This window comes from Thermomyces lanuginosus (genome assembly GCF_041956635.1).
Source record: "Thermomyces lanuginosus strain ATCC 200065 unplaced genomic scaffold VTN49scaffold_29, whole genome shotgun sequence".
NCBI classification, from domain to species: Eukaryota; Fungi; Ascomycota; class Eurotiomycetes; order Eurotiales; family Trichocomaceae; genus Thermomyces; species Thermomyces lanuginosus.
The window spans coordinates 796,541-823,116 of record NW_027192363.1 but is presented as its reverse complement, the minus strand read 5'-3'; the positions used below and the strand labels follow the sequence as shown (position 1 = coordinate 823,116).

The 26,576-nt window shown below is 51.0% G+C and overlaps 8 protein-coding genes across 8 annotated transcripts; 2 read left to right on the top strand and 6 right to left on the bottom strand.

Moving 5' to 3' along the window:
• Positions 1–540: 540 nt before the first annotated feature.
• Positions 541–3,303, bottom strand: VTN49DRAFT_3840 (uncharacterized protein; the record flags this gene model as incomplete). The annotated part of the gene is made up of 4 exons (XM_069411720.1): positions 541–1,111; positions 1,167–1,463; positions 1,523–3,004; positions 3,062–3,303. 4 exons carry the CDS (start codon positions 3,301–3,303, stop codon positions 541–543), a joined length of 2,592 nt encoding a protein of 863 aa, XP_069268310.1.
• A 3,549-nt stretch (positions 3,304–6,852) lies between these two features.
• VTN49DRAFT_3839 (uncharacterized protein) lies at positions 6,853–8,998 on the bottom strand (the record flags this gene model as incomplete). The annotated part of the gene is made up of 2 exons (XM_069411718.1): positions 6,853–8,886; positions 8,945–8,998. 2 exons carry the CDS (start codon positions 8,996–8,998, stop codon positions 6,853–6,855), a joined length of 2,088 nt encoding a protein of 695 aa, XP_069268309.1.
• Positions 8,999–11,847: 2,849 nt separating this feature from the next.
• On the bottom strand, positions 11,848–12,378 carry VTN49DRAFT_3838 (uncharacterized protein; the record flags this gene model as incomplete). Its single annotated transcript, XM_069411717.1, has 1 exon — positions 11,848–12,378. One exon carries the CDS (start codon positions 12,376–12,378, stop codon positions 11,848–11,850), a length of 531 nt encoding a protein of 176 aa, XP_069268308.1.
• A 1,089-nt stretch (positions 12,379–13,467) lies between these two features.
• VTN49DRAFT_3837 (uncharacterized protein) lies at positions 13,468–14,955 on the top strand (the record flags this gene model as incomplete). The annotated part of the gene is made up of 1 exon (XM_069411716.1): positions 13,468–14,955. One exon carries the CDS (start codon positions 13,468–13,470, stop codon positions 14,953–14,955), a length of 1,488 nt encoding a protein of 495 aa, XP_069268307.1.
• Positions 14,956–15,485: 530 nt separating this feature from the next.
• VTN49DRAFT_3836 (uncharacterized protein) lies at positions 15,486–17,489 on the top strand (the record flags this gene model as incomplete). Its single annotated transcript, XM_069411715.1, has 3 exons — positions 15,486–15,837; positions 15,895–16,533; positions 16,585–17,489. The coding sequence occupies 3 exons, from the start codon at positions 15,486–15,488 to the stop codon at positions 17,487–17,489; spliced, it is 1,896 nt and encodes a 631-aa protein (XP_069268306.1).
• A 75-nt stretch (positions 17,490–17,564) lies between these two features.
• Positions 17,565–18,818, bottom strand: VTN49DRAFT_3835 (uncharacterized protein; the record flags this gene model as incomplete). The annotated part of the gene is made up of 5 exons (XM_069411714.1): positions 17,565–17,723; positions 17,787–18,121; positions 18,203–18,429; positions 18,553–18,713; positions 18,798–18,818. The coding sequence occupies 5 exons, from the start codon at positions 18,816–18,818 to the stop codon at positions 17,565–17,567; spliced, it is 903 nt and encodes a 300-aa protein (XP_069268305.1).
• A 1,103-nt stretch (positions 18,819–19,921) lies between these two features.
• On the bottom strand, positions 19,922–24,212 carry VTN49DRAFT_3834 (uncharacterized protein; the record flags this gene model as incomplete). The annotated part of the gene is made up of 4 exons (XM_069411713.1): positions 19,922–23,531; positions 23,585–23,929; positions 23,985–24,123; positions 24,176–24,212. The coding sequence occupies 4 exons, from the start codon at positions 24,210–24,212 to the stop codon at positions 19,922–19,924; spliced, it is 4,131 nt and encodes a 1,376-aa protein (XP_069268304.1).
• Positions 24,213–24,858: 646 nt separating this feature from the next.
• Positions 24,859–26,193, bottom strand: VTN49DRAFT_3833 (uncharacterized protein; the record flags this gene model as incomplete). The annotated part of the gene is made up of 1 exon (XM_069411712.1): positions 24,859–26,193. One exon carries the CDS (start codon positions 26,191–26,193, stop codon positions 24,859–24,861), a length of 1,335 nt encoding a protein of 444 aa, XP_069268303.1.
• Between the last annotated feature and the right edge of the window lie 383 nt (positions 26,194–26,576).

Genomic DNA, 26,576 nt, shown 5'->3' with positions numbered 1-26,576 from the left:
CTTCCGTCCTCCGTACTCGTACAAAGGGGAGGGGGGTTAGTTTGTCTGTCGACCCGTAATTCACGAGGCAATCAGCGTCGCCAGGAGGGAGCGCCGGGGGGGCAATGGCTCTGCCCACTAGAAATTTTTGTGCAGGAGACGCGCGCGGAGCGTGTGCCGGCACCCGAAAGAAGACAGGCGCATCTGCCTGCGCTGTCTTTTTGAATTTACTCCCAAGCTAAGCCAGGGTCCAGCTTTGTTTTGCTCCTTGGAGCACTAGCTTGAGCCAATCACAGGCGAAAGAATTGGTATTAGTAACCCATCCGCGTCGTTCTGATTAGTCATCGTCGCGCATCTCCGGCCAAAACTCCGGGCTGGCTGAGAAGAGAGAAATACCTGTTATCTTCTCCAAGTACGGAGTAGCTGTGGTGGTTTTCTACATGAGTAGAGCCTGCCGTCGATCTGCGGACTCATAACGTCAATGGCATTGAAGGTCTATTAAAAGTATATCAACCGTCGAGTACTCATACAATGGTAGTGCCAGACTACAGGGTCATGAATTTATTCCCTCCAATTCCAGAGTCGCTTTTTCTCTTGAACCCACCATCTTGCCACTTTGAGCGCGTCGACGGCCCAATCCCGGGCCTCTTTTCCATGTTCTTTCTCAATGCGTGCGAAAAACTGGTCTTCGTGCCACTCTTCGAGCACATCCAGCTCGTAGGGATCCTTTTCCAGATTGGAAAACTGGAAAGGATTGTCGCTGGCAAACGGCATGACTATTCGGAACGGCACAGTGGCGGAGTTGATACTCAATAAGTGACCACCCGGGTTGATCACAGCCATGGTCCATATCTGCCGACCGTTGTGACTGGGTCTGAACGGCCGGATCAGGGATTGGCCCTCGTATTCATTGATGAGATCAAGGGCGGCCTCCGTGGCCAGAGGGTCCAAGGAGTCGGTGTTGATCAAAAGATCCAGGATGGTGGGCAGGACGGAGAGGGAGGTGGCATTAGCCGATACCTGAATGCGTGGGAGAAGCGGGTGGCGGAAAACTATAGGCACGCGATGGTTGCTGATGTGGCCGTTCTCGTAGGTGCCACTCAGTCGGGAGTCTTCCCGGAAAGCCTGTCCACTGTGGAGCGTAAGCATAGGAAGGGAATCATTGCAACACAACCGGAGTAACTTACTGATCGCCAATAAATACGACCAGCGTCTCGTTGGCGATCTCAAACTCATCGAGCAACTTCAAGATTTCGCCCAGCCAGCGATCCACGTAGCGAATCGTGTTCAGAAAGTTGTTAAAATCTTCATGCTGCGCCGTCAAGCTGTCAACCCGGAAATACTTCTCCACGAGGAAGTCGCTTGGCACACCCCACGGATGATGGGTGGTGCTCGTGAAGTGCGACAAGAAGAGCCGCTCCTTGTTCTGGATCGTTTCGTTGAGAATGTCTCGGAGGTATGGGTATATCTCCATCTCAGGAAACCTGCATTCCATGTGTTAGGATACTGTCCACGTTCTACTTGTATGCATTGGATAACGTACCCAAAGTAATTGACCTCCTCCATGCCTGGATGGAAGTACTTTGCGGACGACAGCTCGATATCTTCTTTCACAATCGTCTCCCGGAATCCCATTTTGCGGTTGAGCCGGTTTTGTTCATCATACTCGCCAGTTACTGACTGGATGAAAATGGGCTTCCATTCCCGCTGTCGAAAGTCATCAAGAGACTTATTACTGTCGTTTGGCCGGAGACGGTTGAATAGCTCGAGGACCTGCGGGAGACAGGGCTGGTAGATGTCTCCATGAACTTCCCACAAGAAATCCAATGGCAAAGGACCCACGCCGCAGTGGCTGCTGAGGACGCTCTTAAAGGACAGAGAGCTGCTGGTGAGTGCTCCTACCACGTTGATGCCACCCATCCCCGATGCCGCGCTGTCTCTCCAAATGCCATCCGGGATTTCTTGCTGGAGTTCCTGTGGGAAGTTGTTGGATTCACCGGTTAACTGCTCTGCCACGGGGGTCATCACAGAAAGCGCCTTATTAACGGCCTCGATCTTCTCTGGAGTAGCTTTCTTGCCATGGGATTGGATGATCTTCTCGTGAAGATGAGAGCCGTACTTCAGCGGGAAGACGTCCTTGCGCGCGCTTTCCATCTCAACAAAGACGATATGGTTAATTGGAATTTTATGCTCGCGAAGGGCATCCTTCAGAGGCGCCACCAAGTCCAGGTCCAGGTTCTGAATTCGCATTGGGTCCCGGACTGGGTCATAGGTGTTGTAGCGCTTGCCGGAAGAACACGACTTTGCTTGCTTCGATTGTGCCTTCATGAGAGAACGCTCATCATCCGAAGATCGATTGTACTTGAGTGCCCATCGATTGAAGCCGCCAGGGAATTGATCTGGTATCCACCGAGGTTCGACTTCATTCTTGGACTCGGTCTCCGACTCTGGCGCCCCAGGCATCCAACCCTTGAAGTGTCCATGGGGAGACTCCCAGAGTTCTGGTGCAACCACCTCGCGCAATGGAAACGGCTCCGGGTGAGGCGGGTGGCACTGTGGGCCTGCATTCTTCGGCTTGAACGCCCGCAGAATCAAGAACGGAAGTGTATCTGACATATGATTATACGGGATCGACGGCCGGGTCACACGCAGTGCCAATACGACGAGGGCCGCCACAACGGTCCATCGTCGGATTCTCTGTTGCGATCGCTTTCCCGACGGGATTTCTTTCACGTCACCCAGTGGGAGCGAGTCATCAATGCTCGCCCAACCCAGTCTGGCAAAGATGCTCGCATTCAACAGAGCTGTCATCCACCGGTCTATGCATGTTGCGATGAAGTAACTGGCGCACCAGGCCAGCACCACAAGACCGAACGCAGAGAAAAGAACGGGGCTTAGCCCGCTCAAGAGGAGCTTGAATCCGACGGCATCGCCGGCCACAGCCGAAGCAGCCTTCCATCGAACCTCCGCACCTGTAACGTAGTAAAAGCCGAGCTGAGACGACGCCGCAGCGAGGTCGACCGTCCTGGAGAAGGCGCCTATTAATGCCAATCTGCCCACTGAGACCCTCTTGTATGCTTACCCTAGGGCTGCGGTCACCACCGCGCCAAGCGTCGACCAGATTCCACTGGTCTTAAATAACAACGCCCATGTTGTGGCAAAGAGAATAGCATCCGTGATGAAAAATGTTGGTAGATACAGTAAAAACAAATGACGGGGAACGGAGCGGACGTGCAGAATTAGGTGAATGACCTTGGCCGCGAGGGTCGAAACCACGATCAACGAGAGAACGAATTGTCGCCATCGATTAACGCGAGAAATCATAATGAAACGGAACGAGCGCGCTCATACACATATCCCGACGCTGTACGACAACCATGGACGAGCAAAAGAAAAGAGCGGAACAGGGCCGATATGTGCCAGGAGATTTCCCGAGTGTTGGAACTATAAAACGTATAAGAAATACGAGTGAAGCCAGTTATTGCTGTGCATTCTCTTGTCGCGGATTTAAGCAACGCATTCACGAGATTGCCTCTTCAGTTCAATTTCTGATCCTTACCAAACGCAGCGGTGGATCCCCCTTTGTCGTTCTCCATCTGGCGGCAGTGACGAAATTGACCGCCTTCGCACAAAGAATGATGATGTGTCTTTGATCGCAGTCGTGCCAAGTCCGGGGGGGTTCCAGCGGGCTCCAGTTTGGCGACAGCCTAGGGTTACAAAGCTTAACTCAGGGATGGGCTGATTGTCAGGAGCGAGAGTGGTCCACGTCCCATCCTCATCGACCGATCAACAGGCCGATCGCGATGATTTTTCTCTGCCCCGTGCAAAAACCGAGCAGTGTGGGCAATGTGGCTTCTGGCTCCCTGCGTTTTCCGAGCTGAACGGAGCTCGAGACATGTTTTGCATCGTAATGCCCTTCGGCCGCTTTGGCCTCTGTTGCCGCCTCGCCAGTGACGGACTTGGGTGTTAATGGGGGGGTTCGAGACTTGGCTTTGTGGACCATAAGCTCCTCCGGTTTTGGTTCGCATAGAAATTTTTAGAAAAGCCTCCCTTTTGCGTGGCTGTTCGCCGGGCTCAGCTAGGCTACAAATCAGAATGAATCGGATTAGTCAAAGGGTTTACGGGGTGATGGCGGTGCCTCGGGTCTCGCTATTTTATTCCGCCGTCAATGCCTCAGTGCGACGGACTGGAGCGGGATTGAGGCGGAAAGGTGGCTGGTTCCCCCCCATCGAGGAGATCATCGGATTTTGATACCAGACTCGAATCCGCAATGAAACAAGACTCGTATCTCGAAAGTCTCTCCCTCGATGGAAGTAGGTTACGTGCGAGGATGTTGTCTGCCCCGAATGCAAGGCTGGCCACCAAGGGATGCACGTCAAACTTTTCCATGGCAAAGGGAACCACATAATTGAACCGCTCTGCCAGAAGGGGAACCGGATCGTGTGATATCGATCCGGTTCAGGTCAAGACGCTTCCTCGAGATTCCAGTGAGCAGTCTAGAAGTCGCCATCCGCCGGAAGCTAACGCATGCCGTCCACAACGTCACCCTGGTGTGAGACAAGGATAGGATCGGCCAATCGTGCAGTCCCTGAATCGCCCACAGCGGACCAGGCGCTTGGGATTGCCTGGGATGCCAGTAATGTATTCAGACTGTGCCCTAAACTGTTTTTGGTTTAAGCCTACGGATTATTCTAGGTTAATATAGCTTCATGATCCGTCGAAATTGCGGCTCTTAGCCGCGCTCAGCCAGCAATCTCGAACTTGTCAGGAGCTCATGCAGTTATTTCATGGAGATCAATTTTCAATCTTATAGTTCAACCGTCTAAATTAATTATACCCGGATGGAGAGCTCCCGTCCTTCGGAAGGTTATTATGCGGTCCGCCTTATGTGCGGGACTGCGGAGATTGATCTCCTCCAGGTTCAGCACGAGAACCCCGTCCGCTAGCTGGAACCGGTTTAGGGGTCCGTGTAAATACCTAGATTGGCCTGCAAAGCAGAACGAATCTCACCGATAGTTACCCCATAAAGGCGGCGATCAGTAGGAACCCGAGCTCCCGCCAGGCAAATCCGCAGGGCGTAGATTCAGCTAAGCTCACGAAGCTCAGCAAGCTGTTAGCCTGTCAGTCGAGCTTTTAACCTTGACCTCACGCGAGACCGTGCATACTTAACCTATATGAAGTATGAGATAATTCCGCTCATTATTCCCTTCCAAATGAATTTGAATCACTGCAGAACTGCTGGCAGCCTGGCATTTAGGTAGGTGCTCGCCTTCCATCAGCATGTCTGCGTCCATCCCTCATTCACAGGGACGATGAATTTTCTCGTGGGTCGGTCGCAGGATGATGGAACACGGGCTTGTATTCTCAAGGGGATGAGAAGGCTATAATCTAGTCACTTGTACCTATCTCAGCTGTGAAAACAATCGGAGATCTACCAGCCTGTTGAGTCCGGCCAGAGGTCTATAGTGCATAAATGAGCTCATCGCGCACAACACCATACTAGGCTAACACTCAGGAGCTTGTGTGGTGCTCATGAAAAGCAGTATGGACGCAAAGGTGAATGAATTCATGCATGGCTTTCCAAGATTCGGCCCGAAGATACTATATCAAAATAGATTAATATTGTGAACTAAGAATCGCTGTGAATCTCGGTTGAACGCAATACACGTAGTAGAAACATGGGAGCTTTGAGCTGTTTAAGTCTCTCGAAGAGCTGAGATTCACAGCTCAACAGAAGAAAGCCGATCATAATAAACAAGGTGACTGCCCAAAGCGACAATATACATTGTTTCTCCTGCCAAAGGGTTCATTGTGAATCATTAAGGGGCAGTACTGTGAATCAATAACAGACCGTGTATCCGATACAGCATCTGACAGCGCAGGTTGTGTAGGGAATTGTTGGGTGCTGACCAACGCTGAGAAACGCTAGTCCAACTGCATAGCTCGGTCTGCTTCCATCCGTTGCCCGAGCTGCGAATCTGTTGAGAGAGCACATGCAAGCCACGTCGGTTTTTTTTTTTTTTCAGGTTGCTGTAGCCAATTCAAAATATCCTGAATCAGGGCGTCATGCTGAGTGGTGAAGTCATCACATCCCCAACAGAATGCTATAAAGGTATCCCAACACGTTGACGACGAGGGCTCTCTAAGAATACATGACTATGTTTTACAGCATCATCAGAAAGCTGATGACATGGCTGACCTTGCAGTTCTCAAAAAGGGACTAATGAGCTGATCAGCCAGTCAGTCATATGTGAGCCCATACCCTTGAAGACCCGGTGACTATCCACCAGCCTAGTATCGAGGTTCGACAGCTAGAGAGGTGTGAGCATAAGCCATAACCGCGAGGGAGATTCGAGTGACGATCCGAGAATGTTCATTAGCAAGCCCATAATCACCGATCTCGAAAACAAGATCTACGTTTTTAACAAGAAAACGTGAAGATCTTGGCAATACAACCAGCCGTGCCAAGGGCTTGAAAAGCCTTAGCAAGGAGCGCACTTGATCGGCGTTTCCCATTGTGGCTGTCGGGGGAAAGACCATTGCACATGCTCTCCCTTGCTGATAGCCTAGTGGTTGTCTGTTGAAAAGGGATTCATAGGTACGTACCCAGTACATTCGTAGATAAATTTGTAACTAATGTTTGGGGACAACTCCTAGTAAAAAAGACTTTGCGTACTGCTGGTACCTATATTTCAAACAAACCAGACAGGAGCAAAGACTTACATTCCAAAAACATGATGCAGTCTGCCGACTTCAGGTTCCTCTAAGCCTTTAGAATTCATTAAACACAAAACATCCAGGCAAGTACTAGACAGAACATGAACCGGGTATACTGTACAATTTGCGCCATACCAATACCAGCTGTCATCAATCTCATCCCATCGTCGTTTCCAACCCCTCCTCCATCATGACATCCATCCAATAGACCTGCTCTCCTGCGTCCATTCGTCTCCACACCTCCCTCACCAGCTTCAGACATACATGGATTGGCTTAGGAGGGAGCACATGCAGAAACGCTTCGAGACGGCCAATCACGAATTTCCGGGCTCGAGAGATCTCGATTGCGCGAGGAGATAGGTCAAGCATGTAATCCATTGTAGCCGTGTCGAGATCCTGGCCGTCTGGGCAAGAAAGATTGATTGGCGGCAGGCGTAATTCGCTGGACGAGGCAACGAGAAGGAACGGTTGGAGACACCGCGTTCGTGACTCCATAGGGATAGTCTTGAGGCGATTCATAGCCGTCAAGGCGAACGAGGTAAGCCACTCATCCCGTAAGGATGGGGAGATGTCACCGTCCAAATCAAGATGATTAGCATTGAAGAGCGTATCAGGAAGCCCCATTGGCTTGGATGGATCATGGAGCCCTTCGGGACTGCCATCAGGCCGGCCATTTTGCATGCTGCTGGCCCGAAGCCGTGAACTCAACAAATCCGGAAAGACGCGGTAAAGCTGCAAAAGTCCCGTGAATCGATACACCTCTGCTATCACGAGGAGATGCCATACCGGCGTGACGTCGTCGCCGGGGTTGACGACCTCCGTCTCCGCAGGATGTGCCAGGTTCATGAGGCGCTCCTCAAGTTCCTCCGCTTTCTTGATAGCTCTCTGCGCCTGCGCAATATCGCTCTGCGATATGAATCGTCGGGTGCGCATTCGCTGTCGCTCTTGTCGAATCAAGCGGCCGACTTCATGAACAGTGAACTGCGTATCGCGCGCAATGCCAGTCCACGGATGCGGAACTCGTTGTGTCAGGATGTTTTCCGTTTGTAAACTTGCCTTTGGTGAAGGAAGCAGCATGTTGTGGTCCGCAACGTAGGAGAGCAGCATCTCCCAGTAAACCAGAGCCTCTTCAAAGAATTGATAGTTATTTCGGTTCGTCAGTAGGTTGGTGTTGCTTCCGTTCGACTGTGAATCAAGATGCTTGCGCAAGAGATTGAAGAACGAAATACCCAGGTCGTTTGCATTATGCCAGCTGGCAGTCAGGCCAAGCATCAGCATCGCAAGCAACGATTTATCGTCCATCTCGGTCTGCTTTTCCAACAAGGCGATGGCCTCCTGACGTAGCTTCATGCCAATCGGCCCGAATTGTGGGAAGTCATCGACAAGCGATGCCGCGGCCATGCTCTGCAACGTCCGGCACATGACCGGCGATGAAGTCCATAATCGGGAAACCGTTGTCCGGAACGGATTCATGTGGCTGTCGTAACTGGAAAACAGCCCGGCGACTTCTTTGAAGTAGTATTCTACCAGGGTTGAAGAAGGAACCTCCAGTGACCGTCGCAGGGGTGGAAGCATGGATGACGGATCGGTCGAGGTCGGCGAACGGAGAGGAGACTGACGCATGAACATGGAAGGGGAGAACGAGCTATACAACATGCTGTTCTCTGTTGAGAAGCCGAGACTGGCTCCGGAAATGCTAAGTTGATCATCTTGGCCAGAGGATCTCCTTGTGTTCTCGGTTGACTGTATCTGACGTTGATGATCTAAACTCACGGCATTTCTGGGGGGCGAATCCAACTGCTCCAGCTCGGGTAATGTAGAACCGAACCGGGTATCCCAATTATCGATACTGAAATGCGTGTTTGAATCATCAAACGCACCAAGAGTCGGATCAATCGCTGACATGGAGGATGCTATCTGACTGGCACCAACCTCCGATGAAAATGTGATGGGAATCTCCTCCTGAATGACAGTCGTCGCCGGTGCCTCATCTTCACGATGGGTCGAGCCCTGCTTCGTTGGTCGGTCATGGCTAGAATGATCCACACTATTGCGTTTGGTGTTCTTGTTCGCGCTATTGTCCAGGAGCTCGTGCTTCGTCACCCATCGCAGAGACTGCGAATACCCGGGACACTTCACTCCCAGTCGGGTACAGCGTCCACAGGCGGGTTTGGCTTCATCGCATTTGAGCTGGATTTTATAAACGGGTCAGCTAGGTCTTTCTGCACGAAAACAGATGAACACCGACTCTTTTGCTCTTGCAAGTTGCGCAGCCGTTCCTCGATTTCTTGACTCCTTTCATTATCAAACTCTCCTTATCAGATCCAGTTATCCGGGGTTTCTCCGTATCAGTCGGCGAGTTCGGCAGTGGAGACGCCGTTGCGCCCTTGTTTTCATCGGAGGCAACCAGAGACTGGCTAGGCGATGAGTCGCAGGCCAGCAACTCATGGGAACACAGGCAAATTAGCGACAATCTAGAGTACCGGAACGGCTCCTATATATTATGTCTCCGCTTCGTGAGGAGGTCTAGATAATGATTATGCGGGGAAGTAGTACGAATTTTCCTCTTGTTAAGCTTTAGACGCGCCTTATCATCAAACCAATGATGTGTCTCTCCAGAAATCATTATCCAGGACTTGGTTGGAGACGAGTGCATCCAATTGCTGACGACATTATTCATGCACAAGGTTTCGCCGCCTTGGAGTCCGGCACTTGTGCAAGTTTCACGCGGCGGGCCGGTCTGGGGAAGTTCAATTTGCTTCGATTGCATTGACACTTCCACGGCAAAACTGCATGATCTAGTTCACTGCTCGGCAATTGCCGTCCTGTATATGCACCGAACGTTAGTGTACATGGGGAACGCTGCCTATGGAGGACGACTCGTCTCTGACCTGTCACTCACTTTCGGGTCTCGGTTAGCATGTCTTTCGGAACGGGCGACGGGATGCGCCATGGTTTCTTGGCGTAATCACGCCGAGGTTCATTAGGCATTAGTTATTCAATTGATTCAGTTAAGCCCGTTGCCATCGGCTTGGACGACAACCGTTGATAAGGGTCACTGCGTAATTCAAGTAGAATGCGCTTGGACCTGATCCCGGCCAGAGTCGATCGGTTTAGAAGCCGACGAGGAGAAACCGTTGATCACTGCCTAACTGGTAAGCTGGCTTGATAAGGAATTGGCTTATCAAGTGCTGCCAAGCCCACTTTGGCGTCCGAAGCCCTGACTCCACGCCTTATCAGGGAAAGTTGATTGCTTGAAGGGTTGATCGTGTACCCGCACGGAACTGGCGGAATCCGGGATTGTTTATTATTTATCAGATATATTTTGTTGATTCCAATTGAAATGCTGCTGTTATCATTGAACTAGAGGTCCGGAATGCAGATCTGGTTCAACGCCGGACGACCGCAACTCGTCCACGTGGAAAATTTCACGAAGAAATGTCAATTGAGGGTGAACGGTCTTGGAAGGGGAAGCATTTTGAGTCATCCCATCACTCTACGACTCTCCAGGCACTGTTTTCAAGACGTGGCAGCTACCATGAAGCCACGACGGCAGCTAGCTAATCCACAGAAAGACGGCGAGGCTAACTGATACTAACACCGTAAAGCCAGGCTCAGCCTGCGCGTGATTGGAAATGGTTACGGGGACACGAAGCGGAGATTTCTCACGTATACAAAGTGCCCAGGTTTAGTGTCATCCTTTGCACTGGTTAACAGTGTCTTCCCTAGTCGCGCATGGTATCTATATTGTTGTTCGGCCAATCAATTCAAATATTCCTGGTCCAAGATACTTAACGCGAAGATGCGGATGCCAAAGAGAAGTACCAGCAAGTCTACAACTCCAGATGCATTGTGGCATATAAGATGTCCAAATTGAGGTCTATTCCCCTGGAATCACTCAAGCGTGGTCCCGCTGTAAGCTGGCAGTTGTGTATTTCTGGTGAATTCTCAATTCCCGTTCTTGTACCTTCCTCGACAGTCTAATGCTAGTGAGACGCACCGATCTCTTCTTTTGGTCACCGCTGGTACGCTAGAACAGCAGACAGCAGGATCATATCATGACCAAAGATGCTGCGATTTGGTGGCAAGCATTTGGCAACTTTTCCGTTGACACTTGGATCCCAGAAACGCGTCTTGGACCGGAAGCACCCCGAAACCCCAGCTACATATTCCATAAAGAGTTTAAGAGCAGGTGCCTAGCGAACACGTGATTTAGGGCTGGAACCCATCCCGCTCCCCCAATAGGACAGAATATTTTTTATCGCAGGGAGGATCGATCTCCTCTCCTCTAGCCCATGGTGTATCACTCATACAAGTCGACGAGTAAACTTCCCGAGCCAAGTCTGTTAGAAAGCTACGCGTAACTAAATTCGCAATGAAAGACACCATAATGGAGATGCCTGTCAGTCAACGCCGGAATGATCTGCTCCTTTTTTGAGAGCCACTGGTTCTTATATAGTCCACGATGGTAGTATATTTAGGGCGATGTATCTGCTACAGGCCCATGCGTCTTCGAAACTTTCCATGGACGACGCATGAAGGATCTTGTTGCAATCCTCTTCCAGCGTTGCCCATTCCGCGTCCATCAGATTCGGAATATCGTCGTCAGCCACACCAGCAAGGATTGCCTTCATCCTGATATGCTTCTTCGCTGTGGCCCGAATATTCTTCTTTACGTGCCATATGCATGACATATGGTTTATGTTGGAAGAACGCGACGTCGAGCAGCCGAAATACTGCTATCTGCATCTGTCACGAGCGTGTGTGGGAAGATCGAGCTTGAGTGCCTCGTAGACCTTGACCAGTTGCTCTAGGTACCAGGCATACGACTCCCCATTTTTCCCTCATAAACGCGCCTCCAACGGAAAAACGTCTGACTGAGGCACGTGTGGCCGGTTATATGGACGAGCGGGAGATTGAACTTGTTCGTTTTGTATGTCGCATCCATCAGGAGTAACTCCGGGAAGCTTTGCAGGAGCTTGAGAGACTTCTTGTGAAAGAATGCAACCCTTGTCAACCGATTGATACTATCATGCTCGTGGAACAGATAGTGCCGGTTTTCGTACCCGGTGAGCAAGGACTGCACAGGAAGCAAGCCATGGAGTTCCTCCTGGATCATGGAATAGCGTTCATTGTATAGATTCCGCATCGTCATCGGCAGCGAGTCAGGTTCAGTGGCTGAAGGAGAGCCATGCTTTTGGAAGCCTTCAATCCTGCAGTTAAATGCTGCTTGATAGGTTCCATCACCGCCTTGCGCTCTTCACGGCGATGGCATGGGTGTGCATATGCAGACGACGGCTTGTGATTATGATTGGGATCTCTCACTTTCAATTCCCAATCACCGCCATCCAACATCCGCGGACTGCCATCATCAGGCCGTGTTTCTGGCAGGAAAATCTCCTTCAAGCAGTTTAGAGCAATCTCGTTGGACGTCCAAGCATTCTCAGAATAGGTGAAGACCCAGTCAGGCACCTCTTCTTTGGATAGAAACCAGTTTGCTTGGATTCCATTGCCCTTGAAGATGACAAGAGGCCGGATGTGACGACCCTCCGCGTTTACGGCCTCGATAACCGACACCCAAGCATTAGAATCAGGAACTGTGACATATGCCTTCTTCTTCTTGGTCGCGCTCAAAACCCAGTGACTCTCGCACGCACCCTCCTGGATTCCACGCTCGTCCATATTCCATATGTTCGACGTTTTGATGTTTTGTATTTGGACCTTGTCTCCTCAGCAAGACTATAGAAGCCTTGGGTGCGATCTCGCCTCGTTCCCTCAATCCTTGAGGCTTGTATCGGTGTTCCAACGCAAGCCCTGATCTCCGAGTTGCGTTTCCGGAATGATGTCACCCAGTCTTTTCCCAAGGGTTTCGTGTCACCTTTGGCGTGCAGGATTTTGGTCACCATTTCGCGCGTTCGTCGATGGCTACGAGGCCGTCCCATACGATCCTGATTCTTTATCCAAGAAACAACGAATTCCTTTTGTGACGGAGCCAATCTCTGTTGGTGTTGATGGCTTCCCGGCGATCTTTCATTCCCATCAGTCGACAGCGTACGGTAGATCGAGGGACATTGAACGCCTTCGCTACGATGAGCTCAGAGTTGTATTGGCCGCTCTTAAGAGCTTCAATGGCTTCTTCAATGACAATTTCACGATTTTCAAACATACTGAACGGTAAAATAGCACTCGAGAATGTCAGAGTGATGGATGAAGGCGGTTTGGTGGTAGGGGTTCGCTTACTGGTATACACAGGATCCACAACCAAGGGCTATTAGCCCATTACAAATTTCCTTAACAGGATCAGCGTATTAGTATTACCGAATCATCGTCACGATTTTCAACCTTCGGACCAATTTTAATACAAATTTCCAATAGCTAACTGGCGGCCAGCCAATGGTATCGGCCTTATGTAATCATGCCATCCCTCAAGATCTGAGATTTGAGCAGCGCCTCGACGACGGAACCGCCCTTCGGCAGGACAGAAACTAATCTACAGGCGGTATGTCATGGCTCGACGATAACTGAGGTCACTGAAACCGAGGAGTATCTTTTACTGGGAAGTCAGGCGCACATGGTGCTGACAAGGTCAGTTTGCCACACCAAGGACTCCTACCAAGCGAAGCTGTAATTTTTAACATGGTTGTTGACAATCCCTCATAACAGTATTCTCAACATAGACTCATCGCCTTACTGAACCCGCAACTGGCCGTTCTCCAATGTGGAAGCTAATGGGTTAACGACTTGCCCTTACTTTCGACTTTCTACTTCACCATGTCGTCGGAGCAGGACGACGACAAGCGCGGTGGCAGCGCGCGGCCCTTTTCGATATCGTTCTCAGGGAGCGGCAGCGCCAATGGCGCAGGCACAAAGAAGACATCCTTCGCACTGCAGTCTTCCGCCGCCAGCGCACCGAAAGGCATACCGCGCCGCACCCGCCATATCGAGCATCATGACGACTCCGACGACGAATACGATGAGAATGCTCCTATCACGCAGGAGGTCACGGGTTTCGACTCTAGGGCCGGTGGCGCGATTCCGAAGGATGCGCCGGCCGAAAAAGGGCCGTTAGTTATCCCAGTCAACAGCAAGAATAACTGGCGCGATCGTCCGGGAGTGAATCGGCGACGTGGAGGAAAGAATTTGTTGCCACGCGAAGTACAGGCCCTTAGAGAGGCAGGAGATCTTGGAACCGTCGAGACCGAAGGCCCGAGTATGAAATACGGGCTGTCCTATGCCGAACCGCGGAAGGAGGCGGAGGCTCCAGATGAGAAGATGGCTGGAGTGGATGAAAATGCTTCTGCCAATCCCGCCACAGAACAGAAACCGCTGACCCAGGACGAGATCGCTCTACAAGCACTAGTACGAGAGAGCAGGGGTGAGCCAGAGCGACGGTCTGACCTCGTTATTGAGACGGCTACAAATGGCGACGTGCGTTACGATGAGACTACATCTTTCCGCGCTGACGTCGCCACTCGTCCCGACATGGCTAGCTTAGAAGCCTACAATGCCGTCCCTGTTGAGGAATTTGGGGCCGCCTTGTTACGAGGCATGGGCTGGAAAGAAGGGCAGCCAATTGGTCGGGGACGCTACGGTAATAGCACCGCCGCGGTCCAACCGCGCATTCCGGAACGAAGACCAGGATTCCTAGGTATCGGTGCAAAGGATCTCAAAGGCGGTGGCGGTGCGGAAGTGGAAATAGGAGCCTGGGGGAAAGCCGCAATGCGTAAGGGTGCTAAAAAAGGTGGAGCGGATGGTGCTGGTGGCAGTGCCGACGGCGTATACATGCCTGTGGTGATGAAGAACAAAAAGACCGGAGAATATATTACGGAGGAAGAACTCAAGGCCCGTCAGAAACGACAGGAGGAGGAGCGCCAACGCAGGGAACGTGATCTGGAGAGGGCCGGGCGAGACAGAGATCGAGATCGGGATCGAGAACGGGACCGTGACCGTGACCGGGAACGCAGACGTCGGCGCGAGTATGACGAAAGCGATGATGATCGAGAGTATCGTCGGCGCGAACGAGACCGAGATCGACGGTACGATCGCCGAGATCGCAGTCGATCGTCAGGCGCTGATCGCGAGAGACGACGAGACCGCGATCGAGACGACCATCGGAGCGATCGCTATCGAGATCGAGATCGAGATCGGGAGCGAGATCGCTCGTACCGCTCGCGAGATGACGAGCGCTATGGGTCATCGTCATCCAGACGTGAGCGGGATCGTGAACGTGATCGCGATAGAGACTCCCGACGGAGGTAGTTGTGTTTTAAGTTCAGTGTCAAGCATAATGTAATGACAAGATACCCAAAAGACAATGAAATAAGCCCGGAACGTTTGTATATTAGATGAGAAGTTCCCAGGAATCTGGTTCATAGCCCGACGCGGCTATCGATAATTGCAGGAGGAACAAAAGGCATCGGCTTGCCGAACACTGCATAATATAAATTCCGTGAAGAATTTGTCTGTAGAATGTGATGTTTTGAAGCGCTGTGCGTGTCAAGAAACCATGAACGAGCTGAGGCGAAACCCTTGAATTAATATTTACTCAGAACCAGATGGCTGCCGAATTTCGTAGTTATGAGTTCTTTAGTAGGCAGTATCTTTTCATCCACCTGCTTCTCCTCAACACAAGCTAATGCAGTAAATTACAAGGCTCCTGAACATTGTTCGGCCATTTTTGCCAGAAGGAAGCGCCGAGGGAAAATCAGGGGAGCTGGTGGCGCCGATAAGATGTTCTTGGCCAGACCCAGCAGAATACCACCACCTCGACCAGCTCCTCCGAAAAGCCAATGAACAAATTGTACCACAGCCGTGACTTGCCCCTTTACAAGGACAAGCCGTACTTCCAACCGCGACGGACGCCCAGGGGCGCCGGTCGAACTTGGAGGACCGTGCTGATCGCCGTCGCGGGCTTCATTACGATAACTATTTTGTACGCGTCATGGGGCAGTTCAGGCTCACAATCTCCCATTCGGGAGTGGCCAGACGGTGATCTCGGGGAGGAATTGTATAGATGGATGCTGAGCTTGGAGGATAATGACAAAGGGAAACAAACACAGGCGGCCGATTGGGAAGAGAGGCGGCAGCGCGTGAGGGATGTGTTTATCGTGAGCTGGGACAATTATGAGAAATATGGATGGGGTGAGTAAACTAATCATCCCATCGCGCGAGAAATTTGCTGCTGATGACTAGCCTTAGGATACGATGAGTTCAAGCCAATCGAGAAAACCGGTCGACAATCGGCTGAAGACAGCATGCCCGGCGGAATGATCGTCGGTGCCTTGGACACGGCAATGCTGATGAATCTGAGCTCCTGCGTGCAGAGCGCGCGGCGTTGGATCCAGAACTCTTTGCGATTTGATCAATTGCACAGAGTGAGTACGTCCGAGGCGGCGACTCGAATCCTCGGCGGTTTGCTGTCGGCCCACTATCTGTCCACAACGCACCCGGACCTTGCGCCCATCAGAGACGACGATCCCGGCGCACCCGGTGAGGATCTGTACATCGAAAAGGCAACGGATTTGGCAAATCAGTTGCTCGGTGCGTTTGACACGCCGTCCGGTGTACCGTATCCTAGTGTCAACCTGGCAACAGCTGAGGGCATTCCGTCGGCTGAGTCGTTAATAGCGGAGGCAGCGTCTCTGCAGTTGGAATTCAAGTACCTTGCGCGACTGACGGGGGAGCACGAATATTGGGAGGTCGTCGAACACGTGATGAAAGTGGTCAGTGACGCGCAACAACAGGACGGTCTGCTCCCAATGTACATCTCGCCAGCAATGGGAGCTTATCGGGAGAAGTCAATCCGATGGAGTAAGAGCTGGGCAAATTCATATTATGGTAGGTCTTCTCCATACTTGATCTAAGGCCGAGCACGCTGACTTTTACAAGAGAGCCTAATCAAGCAGTACCTGCAAACATCTGAGCAAGAGCCCGTCTACAATGACATGTGGCAGGAGGCTCTACGGGATATACGCAAGCATTTGATCGCTCATTCGAGAAAGGCACGCCTGACGGTGCTCGGTGAGCGGCCGATTGCATTGACTGAAGCCCTCTTGCCCAAGATGGACCACCGTGTGTGTTTTCTGCCGGGAACGATCGCACTTGCAGCGACAAAAGGCGTGCCGTTGGCGGAGGCCCGCAAATCTCCGGAATGGACAACAGAAAAGGAAGAAGACATGGCTCTGGCGCAGGAACTGATGAAGACCTGCTGGGCAATGTATCTTGCGACCGAGACGAAACTAGCACCGGAGACCACCTACTTTCATGTTGACGACAACGAGCAAAGTGGAGAAATCGGCCCCACGGCGTCCCAGCCATTTGAGGAGGCGGACACATCGTGGAAAGACGATGTTGATATCCACCCAGAGGACGTCCACAATCTACAGCGTCCGGAGGCGGTAGAGTCCTTGCTGTACCTCTACCGAATCACGGGTGACGAAATGTACCGCGACTGGGGTTGGCAGATGTTCACGGCATTCGTCAAGCATACCGCCGTGGTGGAGCAACCGCCATTGAAGCGCACGGCGAGGGGAAAAGTTGTCGGGTTCTCGGAGATGCCATCGCGCATCGTGGGCTTTTCGTCGCTAGCAAACGCAAATACCCTCCCACCGGTCCCCAGGGACAGTATGGAGGTTTGCTGGATGGCGGAGACGTTGAAGTACTTTTACCTGCTGTTCTCGGACCGCGAGTTTCTGCCCTTGGAGGAGACGGTCTTCAACGCGGTGGCACATCCATTTCCACGGTTTGAGCTCAAGGGTGACTTGAAGACTGGATGGGAAAGGGAACCTAGGTAGCAAGCATACTACTAATTGCATGAGTGAAAGACCAGTATGTACATAAGATTAGAGTATGGATAGTAATCTCTAATTCTATGATGTGGGAACCTTGGCATGGAAAGGCTCACGGCCGCGAACACCAACATGGCACTTGAAAATCCCGCCAACATAGGGCTTGGATTCAGGATACTTGTCGACCTCAGGGTCAGCTTCACTGGTGATGTAGATGTCCTCATCGACGAAAACGACAGCCTTTCAATGGTCAGCCACGCATAGTTCACTAAAAGCGAAACTTCAGGAAGCTAAAGGACATACCGTCGGACATCTTGTCGGCACATTGACAACGGCCGTCACAACTCCCTCGGGGGATATACGGAGAACCTTCCAAGAGCCCCAAACAGCCACCCACAGGTTTCCATGAACATCCTGGGCATGGCCATCGGGGCCACCCTCCTCGGTCTTGAAGAAGACTCGCTGATTGGACAGAGAGCCAGATTCTGCATCAAAATCGAACGCGTAGATAGTATTTGTGCCGGTATCGGTCCAGTACATGATTTTGTCGTCGAGCGACCATGAAATACCGTTCGGGATGGTGACGTTGTCAATGATGGTGTGCAGGGAGCCATCCAGATCGTATCGGAAGAGGGAGCCTATAGATTTTTCTCATTAGCGTTCTCATTCTCCGGAAGCATATTAGGTTGGTCATGGAACAAGAGCAGGCTCAAACGCACCGTTTGGTTTAAAGCCTGTCGTGACAACGGTCTGATCTGTCATCGTACCGACCCAGAACCGACCGCGACTGTCAACGGCGCCGTCGTTGGCACGCATATGATTCCGCTCCTCAGGCCAATACCGTTTCACGTAGCGGTACTCGTTGTGTTTGGGACTGGCGACGCCAATGCCATGCTTTCCGCCAAAGAGGAACTCATCTTGCTTTCCGGCGATGTTGGCGGTTACCCTATGCTCGTTTGTCAGTACCACAGACTATTTCTGATTGCCATACGAAACGCCAGATAAGACATTCAAGAATACATTTCGCACTCTGTGCGAAGAGAAGCTGAGAAATGAAAACAAGACCTACCCCATGGAAATGTCATAATCCACCTTCCTTGCAGATTCCGGCCCTTTCTCGACGTCGACGAACCAGACCTCCTTCTTCACAATGTCCACAAACCGAAGGGTCTTAGTCGCGGCATCGTAGTATGGTCCTTCGGACAAACTGGATTTGATATCCAGATACAGCTAGAGTTTCGAATGCGACAGCAATTGCACATCAGCATTGACTCTTCCCCTTTGTCGGCCAGAGGATCCATGGAAAGAATATACCTCTGCTTGAAAGGTTTGCATATTGTCTGTAAGTTTTTTTGGTCTATTGTAAATCTAACTTGTGCTCTGTACAGAAAAGAGTACAGTGTTCTTGATTTTATATCACTTTCGAGAGATAAAAATGTTGGCCGACACTCCACGACGATGTCTCATGCGGGGACCGCGGGGCCCTTACCCTATCCCTCGTAGTGACTTTAGCCTAATTTCAATCTCTGGACTCTTCGTTTGCTGTTATTGGCTCAATTTAGAGCCACTTAACCAAATAAAGTTAGTGCATGTTTGGCATTCTCTCGCCATTGGCTCCGTCTCTCCTCAACCAACCCCACAGCGCCAGGTTCCTGGAGTCAGCTCCTGCCTTTTTTCAACACTTCGTAGTTAGCTAACTATGCAACATCTGGCCAGGATTTCATAGCGTATGCTCCATCAATTCAAGCTTTCAGGAACGGAATCTTCGAAACAAAGATCATTGAAATTATACCAAGATGCCAGGGACGAAGCGGCATCCCACACGACTTTCAGATTCAGGTGAACGTTCCTAAGCTCCATCACATTCGTGATTGGTGTTTTGGAAAATCATAAAATGCACAACGTTGGATATCGAGCGTGAAGCGAAATCCAATGATAGTAAATATATTGCCTGTAGGAAAAGCCTGGGCTCTTAGTCCACAGTGTCTCAAACTAGCCACTGAAAGCTATCAGTTCTACTGTGGACGACAGCATTCACGTTGACGTTGAGGAACCACCCCGGCACGCGGCAGAATTCCCAAAACAACCATAGATTCCGTTGGGGTAAATTTGAACTTTACAATATCTGCCGTCAGAGTCTGATTTTATCGAGATAAAAGTTCGACAACCTTTTGACTTGGATTCAGATAAATGCTGTCACGTGATTAGGGCTACAAGGCATTTCCGTGAAAGAAATGCTTCAGAAAATCAATATTGAATCTCCTGGGGCAATTATTAAAATCTCATCACGTTAAGACTTAGGAACATTGTGAGGTGGTCGACTGATCGAACTAGATTCACACATGCGTACCACTTTCGACTCGCTCTATCTACCTGGGCGGCTGCTCGGCTATCGCTGATGATGGGTTCGTCCAGCATGTTCCCACAGGTTCTCTCAGCTATTTTGTACTGCCTGTCGTTTTGAGAATACGGGCAAGATTGTCGAGGGCCTTAACAGTGTCTGGACGGTTGCGTCCCAGCGTTTTTTCTTGTCCATCAGCTGCCCTTCGATACATAGCCTCAGCATGTTCGTATTGTCCTCGACGTTCGAGGACTATTGCCATATTGAAGACGCTGGCAAGAGTGTCCGGATGATCAGGTCCTAATACTTTCTCTCGTCCTTCCAGTGCCCGTAGAATCATTGCCTCTGCCTCCTCGTAGTTTCTTTGACTAAAATGGATGCCACCCAAGTCGTTGGCGCTATTGAGCGTTTCTGGATGGAGGGGCCCTAGCACCATTTCTTGTCCCTCTAATGCCCGTCGATACATCGCCTCGGCCTCTTTGTACCGTCCTTGACTTTTAAGAACGATACCCAGGTCAGCAACACCGACTAGGGTGTCTGGATGGTTGGGACCGAGTACTCTCTCTCGCCCCTCCAATGCCCGTCTATATGTCATCTCTGCCTCTTTGTACCGACCTCGGCTTTTAAGAACATTGCCCAGGTCGCTAACCCCAGTTAGGGTGTCAGGATGATCAGGTCCTAGCACTCTCTCTCGCCCATCCAGAACCCGTCGAAACATCAACTCGGCTTCCTCGTACTGTCCTTGACTATAAAGCACGCTACCTAGGTTGTAGGCGCTACTGAGCGTGTCAGGATGGTCAGGCCCTAACACCTTCTCTTGTCCCTCCAATACCTGTCGAAACATTTCCTCTGCCTCTTTGTAGCGTCCTTGACTTTTAAGAATGATGCCCAGGTAGCTAGCGGTGATCACGGTATCCGGACGGTCGGGACCTAGAGACTTCTCTCGCCTTTCCAATGCCCGTCGAAATAATTTTTCTGCCTCTTCGTAACGTCCTAGGTCCTCAAGCACGAGGCCCAAGTTGGTTGTGCTAATAAGCGTGTCTGGATGATCGGGACCGAGTACTTCTTCTCGCCCCTCCTGCGATTGTCGGTACATCGCCTCCGCTTCCTTGTGCTTTCCTTGATGATGAAGGATAACACCCAGGTTGTTGGCGCTGGTGAGCGTGTCAGGATGGTCAGGTCCTAGCAATTTCTCTCGTCCTTCCAGTTCCCGTCTATGCATCTTTTCTGCCTCCTCATACTGTCCTTGACTTCGAAGGATTCCACCCAGGTTGGCAACGCAGCCCAAGGTGACGAAATGGTCGGGACCTAATACAGTCTCCAGCCCCTCCAATGCCTGTCTATACATCGCCTTTGCCTCCTCGTACTGTCCCTGCTTTTCAAGGACGGTGCCCAAGTTGTTCATACTGTAGAAAGTGTCTGGATGGTTGGGGCCCAGCACCTTCTTTTGTCTGTCCAGTGCCTGTCGATATATCGCTTCCGCCTCTTTGTATTGTCCTCGCCCAGAAAGGGTGTTACCCAAGCTATTGATGCTGCCAAGGGTATTCGGATCGTCCGGTCCTAGCACCCTCTCTCGCCCCTCCAGTGCCCGTCTGTGCATTGCCTCTGCCTTCTCGTATTGCTTTTGATTCCGAAGGACATTTCCCATACAGTGGACGCTGGTAAGAGTGTCAGGATGGTCCAGCCCCAGCACCTTTTCTTGTGCCTCCAGTGCCCGTCGATGCATCACCTCTGCCTCTTCATACCGATTTTGGCCTTGAAGGGCGTTACCCAGGCTGTTGACGCTGATAAGAGTGTCTGGATGGTCCGGTCCTAGCACTGTTTCTTGCCCCGCTATTGCCTGCCGATACATTCTCTCTGCTTCATGATACTGGGCCAAAAGGTCGAACCCGCGCCCTACTTTGAAAAGTAGGCTCACTATATTTTCCTCTGCAGCCGTTGCACGCTGAAGGATCTGCTGAGCGTGTGAAAGATAACCTATCCACTCCACTTTGTTCTCATACCAAGGAAAAGGAAAGCTCTCTTCAACGTGTCGTATCACCTTGGTTGTCCATTCCTCAATCTCCCCTTGCTTGTCAAGCCAATTCAGCATTGCAATTCGAACCAACCGGTGGATGTCATACTTGTCAGGTGCCTCTCCTTCCGTGATGAAAACGTACGCTTTTAATGTTCCAATGGCATCTTCTGCCTCCAGTGACCAAGCATCTCCAGGAAGGAGGGACCGTGGAATCGCCTTCTCGCTCAGGAAGCACATGAATTTTAAATAATCAGCAGCGAGAGGATCATGGTCTTCAATCTGGCGAAAGGATATGAGCCACGTTGTGGCAATCGGATTCTTCGTCTCCTTATATCGATGGCTATCTTCGAAGTCTCTGCTCAGCAACTCGATCTTATACTTTTCACTCGACTGACAAAGCTCGAGATACCTCGTTGTCGAGATCTGTTTCTTGGCCATGTATGCCGAAGCTTGCCTGATAGCAAGAGGCAGGTAACCAAGAAAGTCGAGAAGTTTTGCAGTGTCCTCCCGATTGCTCATTTGACTTTTTGTCAGATGCGTCTCCAAGAGCCTGAAACCCTCTGTCTCGCTCATGCCTTCGATATCGAAGACATTAATCGTTGGAACACCAAGCTCCAATGTGAGTTCCCGGTTTCGTGACGTGAACAACAGGGAGCCTTTTCTGCTGAACGGAAGATGGCGTGATAGATTAGTTCTACCTTCGAAAAGGTCTGGGCTGTCGGCGTTATCAATAATCAAGAGCCAACTGCCCGCGGTCTCACGGCTCAAGGCAGTCTTTACAAGCTCTTCTACGTCCGCTTTGTCATCATCGATACTGTCAATCCCCAGCAATTGACCGATATTTCTGTAGGCGTTTCTGAAATTGACGGCATCTATTGCCGGAACCCAAAAGACAGAGCAGTCAGGATACTTCTCGCGGATCCGAAAGCCAATTTCCAGTGCAATTTGGGTTTTTCCAACACCTCCCAAGCCAACAAGAGCAGTTTTCTGACAACAATCTCCGTTCACACTGGGAGGGATGGTGGCCAGAAGCTGTTCCATTATTGACTCTCGACCGACGAAATTTGGATTCCTCTCAAACGGAACAGCAAAGTGAGTGTGTCGTTTATGAGGCTCGAGTTCACTCACACCAGCGGCCGCTCTAGCAAAGAGGTTGTCAACAAACCGTCTGATAGCTCTCTCATTCTCAGCCAAATAATTGCGTGTGTGAGCTGAGACCGTGCTAGCCTTTTCCCAGTCCGAGAGTGTGATGTCTTTCAGACCTTGGTCAACATTAAACCGAAAGTACTGGCTCTCGTCATCAAATCGATCATGTAATCTCTGGGCTACCATCTTAGAGGACGTGACCATATTCCTCAGCGCACTGATAATTGATGCTGGGGAATCTTTGATGGTTATCACATCTCCAAGGCCCGTGCCAATGCTTAGAATTCGCATCTGATGGCGTTCCGGAAACTGTTTCTGAGCCTCCCGAATAAGTACTTCACACGGGTTGTTGTGTCCGAAAGCAGCATCAACAAACTCAATCTCATCTCTGCCAAGTTTTATCGATTCGAAGAAGCCGACTGCCGCCGAAGTTGCCCGTGCAACCTGCCATATTGTGCACGTCTCAAAGGCCGTCGATACGTCATAAGTCGTGAACAGGGTCGGAAGAGCTTCAAAGTTATCCCTTGTGGTTGCGAGGACCACTCTATGAGGTATCAGTTAGTCCTCGGCGTTTCTTCACTGCAGTTGCTGACATACGTCTTTGTGCACGTTTTGTCCCGGAAAAGCATGTCTTCATGCGGACACGTCCCAGCAGTCGAATGGCCCTGATCCCGACGGTTCTTGCATTCGGGATCCGCGCAGAAACTCCGAATTATCGATTTCATGGCATTTTCAAGAGTCATTGCCGAGAACGCTGGAGAGGATGATGAGGGAACATCCAAGTTCGATCTCGAGGTGAGCTTGAATGCCATTCTTTCTTTGAATCTGCTCGGGGATTTCGACCTCGACTTCAATGAGAAAGCACTTTTCGCTAATTCTCGGTACGCTTTTATGCACTCATCAACCGTCATTTGCAGTCTTCCAAGCATGATAGCAATGATCCTGTTCGTTGTTTCTTAGTTTAGTGTGCTCAGTATCAACAGATGAAAGACTTCACCCTCCGGTGCCTGTGCCTCCGATCAGGTCAAAGTATTCACATGGTCGGGGGACACTGTCATGGCCGTTCTTATCGCGAATCTTTTCCATGATGTCTTCAAGAATGAGAAGACTCGACAGGCCCCGAATCCCGCCACCGTCTCAACTACCGTCAGCGAAAGTAGATCACTTGACGGAAGCTGAACGCCATACCGAGTGAGAGGATTTTCAAAGGCTCTTGTGAAGCCATTATGGGTCTGACTGATTTGATTTACTGGCCGCGTGCACCACACTGCCGAAATTCACACGCAGTTCTAAGGACTGAACTTGACGGTCAGGAGTCGTCCAACGAGGGGCCCCTGAGGAATTTTCAGGCCAGGTGGAATAAATTCTGTCTCCATAGGCATAACATTGTGCAGCTCAGCCCCGCAGGTACCGCAGATGCTCTGCATACACATTCGAGTCCAGAGGACTTGACCAATTATGAGGGGGACGGGCGGGGCTTCGGTCCGTTCCGACCACTGAGAACCAGCAAGTAGATTAATAGCTGCAACTAATGACAGAGGTGGGCTTTTCGTGCCTCAGGCTTAAAAGGCGTGGCCGGACCTACGAAATCATCGAGTGTGCGGACGATGGCCAACTCGAAGCCGTACAACTGCTCAATTTCAAGTCCCAGGTCCCTCCCTATCTTTGCTCAGTTGCAGTGACGGCATTAAGTACAGTGGTTTATCATACAATCGTAATAGGCACAGTGTGCCAATCGTGTTTATACTTCTTACGTTGCTTGATATGTGGACTATGGTCTTTATGGATGGTACTTTTATCACGTAATTGATCCGACATTATAGACATGCTACTCACTTCGACGGACTAGTAGAGTATACCGCCAGGCTGTATCAAACACGACGATCGGCTGCTTCAATCAATCGGCGGTATCCCTCAACTGCCCTCTCTAGATCCCCCACGGTGATGGCCTCATCAGCTCCATGCGCTACAAAAATGGAGCCCGGCCCGTACAAGTAGCGCTTGACATTGCCGGTTGGGAAGCGCAGGTAGAACGCATCCGTCGCGTAGTTGACGGTGGTGACGTTGAAACCAGGGACGTCAGCATCGAAGTCAATCGGCGCGTTACCATAAAAGTTCCACTGGACCTCGACATCAGGGTCGCCGCCTGTCGCGTCGTACACGGCATCCTCGATCCGCTGCCGCGCTGATTCCACATCCGGATGTGCGAGGCGCACAATCAGACTCGCCGACGCTGACACGGGAACAACGTTGCCCGCCACGCCGCCTTCCATCCGTCCGATATTAACTGTCGACTTCCCTAGTTTCTTCGAGCCAGGAAGTCCTCCTTCCTTCACCGGGATATCTCCCAGGCGGTCCAACCGCTCTAGAGCCGGCAAAATTGCAGAAACAGCACTCTTGCCCAACCACGGATATCCAGAATGCGCCGCCTTGCCGCGCGCACGAACTGTCAGAGACAAAGAACCCTTATGCCCTGCCACCAGCGCATGCTCCGTCGGCTCGCCGAAAATCACCGTGTGGAGTCTCGGCGGCGTCGGGTTCAAGTCCGACTCGGCGAACCATCGCATTCCATCCCCAGAAACTTCCTCGCCAACTACAAACAACAGCCCCAGCGGTGCCGTCGGGTCCACCTCCAAGTGCTGTAGCACTGCAAAGACCTGGGCGGCGACACTCGCCTTGGCGTCAACCGTCCCTCGCCCGGCAATCCGAATCCGCTCGCGCCATGTGGTGCTACTGCTATTGCTAATGGCATCGTCCGGCAAACTCAAACTATATGGCAAATAAGGCGGCACAGTATCAATATGGCTGGTCAGCAGGATCTTCGGCTCCGAAATCCAGCTCGGATAGGCAAAGATGTTGAATCGTTGCGGCCCACTCTTAGCAGTTGCCGCATCATCGTTGCCTTTATCAGCCTCGCTTGGTAGGAATTGCTTCGTAACGGCGAATCGCCGTTCTTGTAGAAATTGGACAATGTAATCGCCGACGGCCGCCTCGTTGCCAGAGATTGACTCGATTTGAACAATGTCCCGATGAAATGACAGCAGTGGAGATGCATCAATGACCCTCTCTAGATCTCGCTGGCTTGGGACTGTGTTTGTGAGAACGACTGGTTGCTCCAGTGGTTGTTGCGGAAATGCATCTCCAGGCAAACTCCCTGCAATGGGAGTAAGGATTATAGTGGAGAGGATTGAAGATAGTAGCTTCATCGGGTAGCAACGTTAGCCAGTCGGAAAGTTAGAATTGATACGTCCGGTTCGATATATGTATTTGCCCTGGAGGATCTTGCAGCTTTCTCTAGAGCATTTCCCATGTTTGGTCAATTGACGGGCTCATGCAGTGACGAACCGAGAGGCGACAAGAGTGATCTGTTGCTGCGGGTAACGGACTTGGTAAGTATCCAGGTAATACAAAATGTGCTCTGGTTCGACGGCGCAGCATTTGCAGAGGTAATGAGAAGATGATAGGCTAAGACATCCGCCAGTCATTGAAAATAGTTATTTGAACTGTTAATTACAGAATTTGCGTTATTCTACTTGAAATTGCAAAATTGTGCCAAGACGACAACCCAGTGTTTCGATGGCACGGTTTT